At 35.3% G+C, this 11341-nt stretch overlaps 1 protein-coding gene across 5 annotated transcripts; it reads left to right on the top strand.

Moving 5' to 3' along the window:
• The first annotated feature begins 752 nt into the window (after positions 1–752).
• LOC142608350 (uncharacterized) lies at positions 753–11205 on the top strand. Of its 5 annotated transcripts, none has more exons than XM_075780108.1 (10): positions 753–1290; positions 1828–2018; positions 3442–3646; positions 4186–4276; positions 6960–7105; positions 7622–7865; positions 8220–8324; positions 8404–8586; positions 9253–9454; positions 10128–11205. In XM_075780108.1, the coding sequence occupies exons 2-10, from the start codon at positions 1847–1849 to the stop codon at positions 10616–10618; spliced, it is 1839 nt and encodes a 612-aa protein (XP_075636223.1). In that variant the 5' UTR covers positions 753–1290; positions 1828–1846; the 3' UTR covers positions 10619–11205. The 5 variants fall into 5 exon arrangements, with proteins under 5 accessions (XP_075636223.1, XP_075636222.1, XP_075636224.1 ...); XM_075780107.1 differs by having other exon boundaries at positions 1823–2018; XM_075780111.1 differs by having other exon boundaries at positions 754–1290; positions 4194–4276.
• Positions 11206–11341: the final 136 nt, after the last annotated feature.

Raw genomic sequence — 11341 nt, 5'->3', positions numbered from 1 at the left:
GTAGATTATAAAGTGGAATACAAGATATTGTACAAAAGATTTGTATTCATTCATGTGATCTGTACATTGTAGTTGTAGTTTTTTCTCTTTTGTAGTGTTTGGCCCTTTTTAGATGGGTAAGATTTACATAAGAAATTTATGCTTTCAATTGGGGTTGATGGGCCTTTTTATGGAATAATTTTATGAAAAAGTTTTTGGTTGTTACTAACAAAAATGTTTTTACTTTAAAATGTATGGGTCTCTGAGCACGCGCGTAATGAAATTATTACATTTTCTAATTACAAAAAAAAACCTAGGGGTGTGATGAAAAATTATTTCACCACACATATTTCTCATCACACCCCTAGATTTTTTTTGTAATTGGAAAATATAATAATCCCAAATTATAATAAATGCTCTAAATTAACATTTACCTAAAAAATAGAAGAGTCTCTGAGCATACACGTGAGCGCCTGCTTAGAGACTAGTATATATATTTAGATTTATTTTTGGATAAAAGTGGGGTGTTTAACTTATTTTTTTATTTATAAAATAAATAAACGTATAATTGTTTTGAAGAAACGAGTTAGTGGAGAATTGTTCCTATTTTATAAGCAATATTTTAGTATAAGTTATACATGTATTTTTAAAACACTATTATTTAGTTCTGTCTCCGCTTAAACTTAGGAATATATGGGCATTTTGAAGGAAAAAAAAAAAAAATCGGTCTAAACAATGGCAGCGGCTTAAACAGCAGTATTGATACTATTGCTTTATTCTTTGTTCGTTAGATCATGAACAGTTTCATTTTATTCCCCAAAAAATTGAAAATTCCATGTTTCATTGCTTCTTTTTCTACTCTATAGATATCAGCTCTTGAAAAGTTCTCCACTCTTGGACGCCGCCGCACCGCGGCCACGATTTCGTTTTTCACTGGCTTATGCTCTCTCCCTCTCTCTCTATTTGGCGGCGTCTTGGACGGAGATTCGGCCGGATTTCATGGCTTTGCCCGGTTGTGGATAGCTTGGGTATGCCCAGTTATGGCATTTGGGTTTGCTCTGGGAGAGCCGTTGGTGGTAACTAAGCAAACAAAAAAAGTGCCAAAATTCATTCGGTTTAGCATTCTAGCTGACCTGATGGAGGGTTTTTTTGATCTGGGGTTTCTAGATTTTGGCTGAAAAAGCAGAATTTGAGGCTTGGTTGTAATCAGATTGAGATTTTGGGTCTGGGTTTGGAAGCAAATGAGAAATTACAAGGAAATCGGCATGTCTTGGGGCCTTATGACAACAACTATGGACAACCAGCCACCAGGTAAGTGATAGAGAATGTGTTTAACAATTAGTATTTTTTTTTTTTCACTCATAGGTACAATCACCATGTCAAAAAGTCTTGCATTTGTTTTGCTATTTTTTGACTTTTGTTGTAACTTGTACCTTAAACTTGTTCTTAAAACTGCTTTTAAGTAGTAGTATGATTAACTTTCAAATGCTGTCGGTTTTCTGCAATAATTCAATGGTATCATTCAAATCACTGGAAATGCCAGTGTAGTCCAAGTCAAGTCAATTCTATGATTTTTTCGTAGTCTAGAGAGACATTATTAAACGCGCTTTGCTGTCTCTGAGTGGGGAAAGTCTGACAAACTAGCACCAACAAGTGATCTAATTCATATATCCTCATTGTGTGGTTGAAGTTCTTTTATATTGGAGACAATTCTTGAACTCATTCGGTTGACTCAAGTCAATGTTTGGAAAATGTTCAATAGACAGCAACTTGAAAAATATTCCTATAAAAGTTCTGATATTTATGTTATCATCTATTTATTCTACTGGTTCTGTGGTGATAGTGAAGCTCACAAAGCCTGCTCAGAATGGGGAAAGTGGAGGAGGACATGAATTGCATTTACAGAGATCCCAATGAACCTGTGGAGGCTCGTATTAGGGACCTTCTTTCTCGAATGACTTTGAAAGAGAAGGTCGGCCAGATGACCCTGATTGAGCGCCGTGTTGCCACCCCTGATGCCATCAAAGACCTCTCTATTGGTACACACACTCTCTTCAGTCTCTTTAAAGTTTCTTCATGTTTGTGTGTATGTATGCGTTCACTTGTAAAAGAAAGTTCTTTTCTTTTTGTACAGTAAGTTATGTCATTTGGACTTGCATGAAATTACACATTTTGAAATTAACTAAAAAAAAGTTTTTTAAATTTAATTTTATTGGGTAAATCACACCAACTTCTTTTTAGGCTTTACAAAATGACACCCCCTCCCCCCAAAGTTTCATGAAATGACACTCCCCCTTTGAAGTTTTTATAAATGTAACAGTTTAGTAAATGAAACTAGAAGTGGAGTTAGTGCCAAATTAGGAATTTGGTGAGATGTCCTAGAATCTAGAGCTTTTGTTTAAGTTTGTTTAAGTAGGAGTACATGGAATGTAAGTTTAATAAAAGTAGAAATAGAGACGAAGGAGTGGTAAAACTTGATGGCTAAGAGATACTAAAGAGTGAGAGCTTTTGATATCTTGCATCAATACGTCATAATTCATAAGGATGGAGAGATTAAAGAGAATGTGAATCATAGAATAAGAACAAGGTGGATGAAGTGGAGAAGCATATCAAGAGTTTGTGTGACCGTAGAATATCTATTAAGTTAAAGGGAAAAGTTTGTAAAACTACTATACAACCAACTATGCTCTATGAAATTGTTAATAAGCAACATCATAAAATGAGTGTAGCTGAAATGAAAATGTTATGATGGAAAAGAAATACACTGAAAGATAGGATTCGAAATGAGGAAATTTGCTTAAAAATAGAAAAATAGGGATAGTCTTTCTTGAGATGAGGGAGAGTCGCTTGAGATGGTTTGATCATATTCATAGGAGATTGATTAATGAACCGGTAAGAAAGGTTGACTTGATCCAAGTTGAGGGAACAATAAAAGGTTGAGAAAGGCCAAAAATAACATTAGTAGAAGTAAAAAAAAAGGTTGGCTATTTTTTTTTTTATAAAATTTTTCATTATCTATCAAAAAAAAAAAAAAAAAAGAATGGAGAAAAAGAATATATATGGGTGACCCTAATTAATACGTTGAGAATCTATAGTCGACCCCAAAAAAGTTGGGACTAAAGCTCTATTGTTGTTGTATACATACCTAAGGAGGGGAGTGCCATTTTGTCTATTGTTTGAGCTAGTCTTTTTAAAAAATGGAATATTGGGTTAATAAAATAATAGTTTGAGAGGGCATAAACTTAAGTCAACTGATGCATTTATCATACAAATCTTGGGGGGGGGGGGGGAGTTTCATTTCATGAAATGTTTGAGGGTGAGTGTAATTTTGCGAATTCTATTTTGAGTAAATGGAAGGGGAAGAAAGTTTGCATTGGCTTTTCAGATATATAGGTGTCTATATCTGCCCCTGTATGTTTCATTTATATGATTTTCCATACAATTGGTGGACTATTTATGCAGGAGGTATACTCAGTGCTTGTGGTAGTGGACCCTTTCAGAAAGCATTGTCGTCGGATTGGGCTGATCTGGCTGATGGGTTTCAAAAGTCAGCACTAGAGTCACGGCTGGGGATACCACTAATATATGGGGTTGATGCAGTCCATGGTCACAATAGTGTTTATGGAGCCACTATATTTCCTCACAATGTTGGCTTGGGAGCTACCAGGTTTGTGTTAGACTCTGGTCCCTGGGAATCTTACAAAATTGTCACTTTTCAGTTTTTAGCAAAACTAAAACACACTCAAGGAAAGTAAGAAGCAAAAAAAAAAAAAAGAGGAAGCTAAAGCGGTTAGCTTTATAGCCTCTAAAATCATATATTGAATCCTAGTCATCATATTTCATCTGCAGGAGCATTCCCTGCTTCTTCATTTAATTAATTTGAAAATGTTGGAAAAAGAAAATGGAATTTATAATTTTAATTTAGGATCCAAGGAAACAGGTGAAGAGCAAGATCAATCAATCAATATCCTTTGTTGTGAACCACTATAACATGTCACTGTACCAGCCTATGAACCGCCAGCTTACTTTCTCTTTTAGTAGTTGAAACATAGGAAAGAAAAATGATTTCATTTATGGGGAAGGTAAATGACAAAGAACTATTACAGTTAATTTTTGTATTTCTTTACTTAAAATTTCTTAGGAGCCAAGTGGAAGGTTACTGGTCTTGTAGCTTCATAGCCATTTATACTTTTGAACATGTGATAGGGATGCAGATTTGGCTCAAAAGATTGGGGAAGCAACAGCACTTGAAGTTAGGGCAAGCGGCATTCACTGTACTTTTGCTCCTTGTGTGGCTGTAAGTATTGTAGATGTACTTTTTTTTCTTGGCCATTGTTTGTTATGAAGTGGTTGTAATGGTGAACTAGTAATTCTAAGTTTCAGAGTGTAATATCATTCTGAGTAAAGCTTCTTCTAGTAAACCGGCTTGGTGTAAACACATATTTGTTTGCAATTCTGCTGATGATTTCTAATTGGAAGAAGATTGCAATTATTTACGAGTGCAGCAACTGTTTATGTTTTGCAGTTGGCAATATCTGTTGATGATATTCACTTAGTTTTGTCTTTGAAAGTTGTCATCATTTTGATAATTTAGTTGATTCCTATAGTTTAGAAAGTAACAAACCTGTTTGAATGTAGAAAATTTGTGTCATATAGCTCAGTAAATAACTCACAAAAAAGGGATGACTGATGCAGGAAGCAAGGAAATATTTTTTTAATTTAGTTTTATTTAATTTTGGGAGTCAATTATATTTTAATTGGTCTACTTATCAGAAAATGTTTTTATTGGTCAATTAGATTTTTATTCAGCTATTAAATTTTTATTTAATTTATGAGATTTAAGGTTATTTTTGTAATTCAATAATTGGGATCTCCCAAATCAATTAAAATTTAGATTTCCTTTTTTTTATAAGTTAAAATTAAGATTTCCTATGTCAGTTAAGATTAGGTTTAATCCTAGTATTCAATGTAAGGACACTGTTGTACTATGGAGACAATTAACAGTTTGTTTGATAATAAAATTTCACTTAAAATTCTTCCACTAGTCTAGCACCGACTCTAGACAGTCCTAAGTGTTGACTCCTAGTGGTTTTTTTTCCCTTGCTTGGTGCTGACTTTAAGCAAGCTTAGGTGTTGACTAATTGATTTCCTATCCTTTATTTTACAGTTCTTTGACTCTTTAGGTTATCTATTCTAGAGTCAAGGGTATTTTAGTAATTCCCCATTTTTTGGTATGGGCCTTAGTCATGCGCCATGGGTTTTCTTCTATAAATAAGTCTTATTTAGTTTATGAACATGATGTATGGGTTTTGGTTTACTAGTCAAAGTAGAAGTCCTAGTTCTACTAGGATAAGCTAAGAGTAGGGTCTATATAAGTGTCTTTTTGTACTCGAACAAGTAAGAGTCAATAGATAAAATTATTGAGTAAGACTAGTGTCTATACAAGTGTCTTAGGATACTGTTCATAACACTATTTACTGGTTCTATTCACAGCACTGTCATCATTACTGTTCACATATTACAAAAAAAAATCTATTTCTATATTTTTTTTTCTTCTCTTTTCAACCATAAATCCAATCTTTTCTCTCTTGAACCCTAACCCCTCTTCTATAAAGGTTCCAAACCCCAAAATTTATGAATCCTCCTAAACCTTAACCCACCATAACCATGCATAGATAAATTCCCATAATTTTTCATATGTCAACATGTGTTTAAGAGTGAAGGGTTTTGTTGACAAGCTTCAATTGTAGTGGAGCAGGCACAATGTTCATGGTTTTCTTGTCTTTGTTTTGATAATTTAATAGTGACAACAAGGATGGAGAATTTGAATCCTAGATGCCTCCGTTAGAAACACATCTCAATCCACACGGGCTGATGGGATTGTTTTGACCCGTTAGGCCATTGCAATCTCAATTGGAGCAGTCTTAGAGACTTAAGTTCTTGCGTTCTCCAGATCTACTTTTATAGAACTTGAGTCTGAGAGAGACTCGAGTTCCACGTCAACTGTGTGCCAGCACTGAAACTCAAGTCTCAAAGACTCGATTTTGTCACCGAACTCGAGTTTCACAAACTTGAGATGCTAGTTTACAAAATAATTTAAAAAACATGCTTACTAACGAAAATGTTTCATAAATCATATTACATGGCAAATTTCCTCTCAATCTAGGTGTCATAAACTCTCCCACTTAAATCCCCAATCTCTTCGTCAAGGTCCACATTGTGGGGTAGTGTCTCTGGGTCCACATTGTGGGGTAGTGTCTCTGAGCCCACATGGGGCTATTAGGTTGTCTTTGATACCATTTATAACTACCTAAGGAAAAGCACTAGCCGCATTGTGTTATACCTCCCAAAAGGACTAGTCTAGTCACAATTGAAGCTCCTTGTAGTTCTTTATAAAGCCGAGATTGACCTAGTTTATGATTGATGTGAGACTCAACACACACCCACCTAAGGAAAAGCACTTGCCACATTGTGCTATACCTCCCAAAAGGACTAGTCTAATCACAATTGAAGCTCCTTGTAGTTCTTTATAAGGCCGAGATTGACCTACTTTATGATTGATGTGTGACTCAACACGCACCCACACAACACTCTCATCTAATTCAAATCAATATCCAATCAATTTGGGGTATTGACGTGGGTAACTTCCTATCAGATAAAATTGTGGGTTCTGAAAGTTTTAATTAACATTAAAATGAGATGATATCCAATCAATTTGGGGTACTGAGGCGGGTAACTTCCTATCAGATAAAATTGTGGGTTCTGAGAGTTTTAACATTAAAATGAGATGTATGATTTGTATTGTAGAATCTTTCAATAAGATATTACACTTGGGATTTTAAATTGTGAGCTGGAGTTTGACACTTTGAATAGAACATAGATTCTTATTGTTATTTATTTATTTATTTTTATTCTCTCCTGTAGAGGTTCATTTTATGAACAGAATGTTGAGAAAATTAATTTACACGTGGTTTTGACAGGTTTGCAGAGATCCCAGATGGGGGCGATGCTATGAAAGTTACAGTGAAGACACTGAAATCGTTAGAAAGATGACTTCCATTGTCACAGGCTTGCAGGGCCAGCTACCCCACAAACACCCAAAAGGCTACCCTTTTGTGGCTGGGAGGTATGAGGGGAGTCATTTATTTAATTCTATTCACAATTCTTTAAAAAACAAACATTTTATATCTTTGATTAGATTAACTTATTAGCAAATTCATTTTCCAAATAGAATATGTATCTTACTGGTAAAGTAAAAAACAAGACAATGGAACAACAATATGTTTCCTTTCTTTCTTTTCTGTTCAAAGCAATGAGTTTTTTCTTAGACTTGGGAAGAATTTTTCTTGATTCTTTTTTATCCCTACTTGTATTGTATTTGGTGTATAAAAACTTATGTTGTCCTCTTTCCATATCTTCTGATTCTAAAGTAGCTATACAGCTAACAGAACTTCATACAACAAGCTTTGTACTAGTACTCACCTTGTTTTATTCTTTCTGGAAATATCATGATTGTAAATTCCTCTTTTTGATCAATTTAGATTTGGAATATTTAATCCATACAATTAAATGGATTGTTGTTAATTCTTCCTTCTATAGCTGTCCATTGGATTCTTTCTCATAATCCCACATTCGATTCTAGGAACAAAGTTATTGCTTGCGCAAAGCATTTTGTAGGAGATGGGGGTGCCAATCAGGGAAAAAATGAGGGGAATACCGTATTATCATATGAGGACTTAGAGAGGATCCACATGGCACCTTATCTGGATTGTATTTCTCAAGGAGTTTCCACTATTATGGCATCCTATTCTAGCTGGAATGGGTGTAAACTGCATGCTAACCGCTTTCTCCTGACAGAAATTTTAAAGGATAAGCTAGGTTTCAAGGTAAAAATTGTGATATTTCTAATATTATGAAACAAATCAATTTCTTTCCTTGCCAATCCACAGTTTTTCAACATTGGGTTTGGATATTCTACTGAAAAAGTAGTTTGTACCCTTTAATTGATTATTTGCTAGATCTTAAGTCTCCAAATTTTATTGTTGATCAATGAGATGGAAAGATAAACCTATTTTGCTTTCATATTTGTTTTCTTTTCCTATGTTTTATGTGGGTCTGTCAGGATTTTTTTTGGGGGGGGGGAGTGGGGGGAGAAGGGGGAAGGCTATTAGAGAAATTGCACGTACAGTAATCAAATTCCTCTGCATCTCAATAATTCTTGGGTTAGTTTTCTGCTGCAGGGTTTTATTTTTTCTGATTGGTCTGGACTTGACAGACTTAGTGAACCTCGTGGCTCAAACTACCGTTCCTGCATTTCCTCTGCTGTTAATGCAGGAATAGACATGGTAGAGATTGAACTCCAATTCCAATGCTTAGGTTGCTCTTTTGATTTATGTCTTCTTTGCTTGACTAAGAAACATGCAGGTAATGGTGCCTTATGAATTCAAAAAATTTGTGGAGGGCTTGATAGATTTGGTTGAATCTGGCAAGATATCAATGGCCAGGATTGATGATGCTGTTGAACGGATACTTCGAGTAAAGTTTGTTGCTGGTCTTTTTGAATTTCCTTTCATGAATAGATCTTTGCTAGATACTGTTGGTTGCAAGGTAAGTTTTGCAGAATTTCTCACATGATTTATTGACATTTTTGGCTTGTCTAAATGTTTTCTCTAGAAATTATTAAAAGGTCTCCCATTTTTCATCAAGCTCAATTTGTATCTTTCCCTTGAACGTGTGTGTTTTTCCACTACTGCTTAAAATTATAAATTTAATTCACATGTTGATGGTATCTTGGCCCAACACTCTTTTGTAATGCTCAAGCAAATCTTTTCCTTTTCCTACCCAGCCCTAGTCATTCTTGAACTCTAACCTAGGTACTAGTACAGGTACAACACTGCGACACAACAATTTTTGATAAATTAGCCATTCCTAGCCCTTACCTAGGAAGTACTGACATGGGTATGGTGCCCCAAATGAAGTGTCTATGCTTCCTAGACTCTAACCCTTCTTTCCAAAGCTTTACACTTTAAAGCCACTAATTCTCCTAGCCCTAGGCTTACCACAAGCGCACACAGACAAATTTCCCAATTTGTCCTAACTAACAAATGCATTATAATTAGTTTCATTGTTATGAACTACAATATATCAAATTATAATGCATTGTGGAGATCATTGAATAATTTTTGTTAGCATCCAACTATAATATGCAAGTAAACTCAACTGAGTTATTACTTAAAAGCTGAGATGAAGTTTTGGGTTTGAAATTTTCTGCAGTTGCATAGAGATCTAGCACGTGAAGCAGTCCGCAAGTCCTTGGTTCTGTTAAAAAATGGAAAGGATCCTAAGAAATCTTTTCTTCCATTAGACAAAAATGCTAAGAGAATTGGTGTCTTTGGAACACATGCTGATAATCTTGGATATCAGTGTGGAGGGTGGACCATAAAATGGTCTGGAGGCAGCGGCAGAATTACAATTGGTACGCAATGACATTAATATTCATTATGAGCATTAACCTATATGTTGACTATCACAATGAAAGTGGCAAGATATTTAGCTCTCTAAGACTGATTTTTTATATTTAAATTCATTGTGCTATTTGCTAAGATTGTCATTCATTGTGCTAATTTTTATTTAACTTTGTAGGACTAGGTTTTTTTTTTTTTTTTTTCCTCTAGGTTCTGTTAATCACTGAAGCCATTTGGCATCTACCTTAACTCAGCCCTACGAAGTGCAGTTTACAAAATTCATGTGTTTAGAGTCTCATTTAAGCTAATTCTTGAGAAATTTGTGGCCAACTAGGAATATCTATATGTATCGAGTTAATTTCACTGAATTGAATGCAATGTGGGGAAGATTATTGAAATATGCAAAGGCTTACCCAGTTCGTTCTGTTTCTTCAGTGATATATGATTGTACATCTGTCATTGGTGGTGAAGAGAAATCATGCAAAATGTTACTATTTAAGCATGTCTAGGTTAATGTCTACCCCTCACCACGGCCCCCCCTCCCCCCAAAAAAAAAGTATCTGGGTATGTCCTGTCAGGGTTTCTTTAGTTTAATTGCAACAACATAGTTAGATCTTTTATTGAAACTTTCTTGCTAGTAGGTATGCACATTGGAACTGAATTTATGATGTCATTGGATTTTAGGCACAACCATTTTGGATGCTATTAAAGCTGCAGCAGGAGATGAAACAGAAGTAGTTTATGAGCAAGATCCATCAGCAGACACCTTAGCACGTCAGGATTTCTCTTTTGCAATTGTTGCTGTTGGTGAAGAACCATATGTAGAGAGCCTCGGTGATAATTCAGAGCTTGTAATCCCCCTCAATGGAGCTGACATAATAAGTTCAGTCGCTGACAGTATCCCCACATTGGTGATTCTGGTATCTGGAAGACCTTTACTTTTAGAGCCATTGCTTTTGGATAAGATAGATGCTCTGATTGCTGCTTGGTTGCCTGGAAGTGAAGGAGGGGGAATTGCTGATGTTGTCTTTGGGGATTATGACTTCAAGGGCCGACTACCGGTGACATGGTTTAAACAGGTTGAACAACTGCCTCTGCATGTTGGAATCGATTCACATGACTCTTTATTTCCCCTAGGCTTTGGGTTGACATGCAAGGAGAGATCTCTAGACTGAGTTGTGTAACCAAGGCTGGTCATAAAAATAATTTATCAGAACCACTTATGCAGAAGCAGCTGTTACATGATAGATAGATTTTGGATAGAGTTTCCTCCAAAGCACTACATGGTGGCTCAAATGACCATCTATGTGCACTTTTAGTCATATAACCTATTTAATGAGTCATGTTATTTAAAACACGTGGACGGTTTTTATAAATCGCAACATAATGAGATGGAAGAAATTACTCCAAAGTCCAAACCAGTTTGGTGAAAAACTCTGCCCATAGATTTTCTCTTGCTATCAAAGTTGTCTGTACTTCATATATGAATTTGCTCAATTCTCTTCCTATTCTAAGGCAGCCCTATGTATCAAAGTTGTCTGTACTTCGTGTATGAATTTACTCAATTCTCTTCCTATTCTATGGCAGCCTCATTTCCACTGAATCCTAGTTGTTCTCTGTAAACAGGGTATGAGGCCCTTTGCTTTTTGTGGAAGATGAATTATGTTTGTTGAATAAGGGTAAGCAATTTGGCCATGATCAGTTGTTTTATATGGATGAGTATTGATAATGGATCCTCATGATAGCTTATTATTGTGTCTCATGTATTAAAATCTCACATACCCCACAAAATTTTAAGATATCAACTAATGTCTCTTCTGTTTTATCGTTCTCCCTTGTCTTGAGATGCCTTTAATCTTGTTATAGTCTTATTTATTTTGCTTATAGGGGTACGAATT

This window comes from Castanea sativa, chromosome 8, assembly GCF_040712315.1.
Source record: "Castanea sativa cultivar Marrone di Chiusa Pesio chromosome 8, ASM4071231v1".
In the NCBI taxonomy this organism is placed as follows: domain Eukaryota; kingdom Viridiplantae; phylum Streptophyta; class Magnoliopsida; order Fagales; family Fagaceae; genus Castanea; species Castanea sativa.
Note: the sequence above shows the minus strand (reverse complement) of the source record. Positions and strands in the feature narration are given on the sequence as shown.

Coding starts and splice junctions, on each gene's coding strand:
- LOC142608350 (XM_075780108.1), top strand. CDS start 1,847: ATGGGGAAAGTGGAGGAGGACATGAATTGCATTTACAGAGATCCCAAT. Junction 4,277..6,959: donor CTTTTGCTCCTTGTGTGGCT/GTAAGTATTGTA, acceptor TGGTTTTGACAG/GTTTGCAGAGATCCCAGATG. Junction 8,587..9,252: donor TAGATACTGTTGGTTGCAAG/GTAAGTTTTGCA, acceptor AATTTTCTGCAG/TTGCATAGAGATCTAGCACG.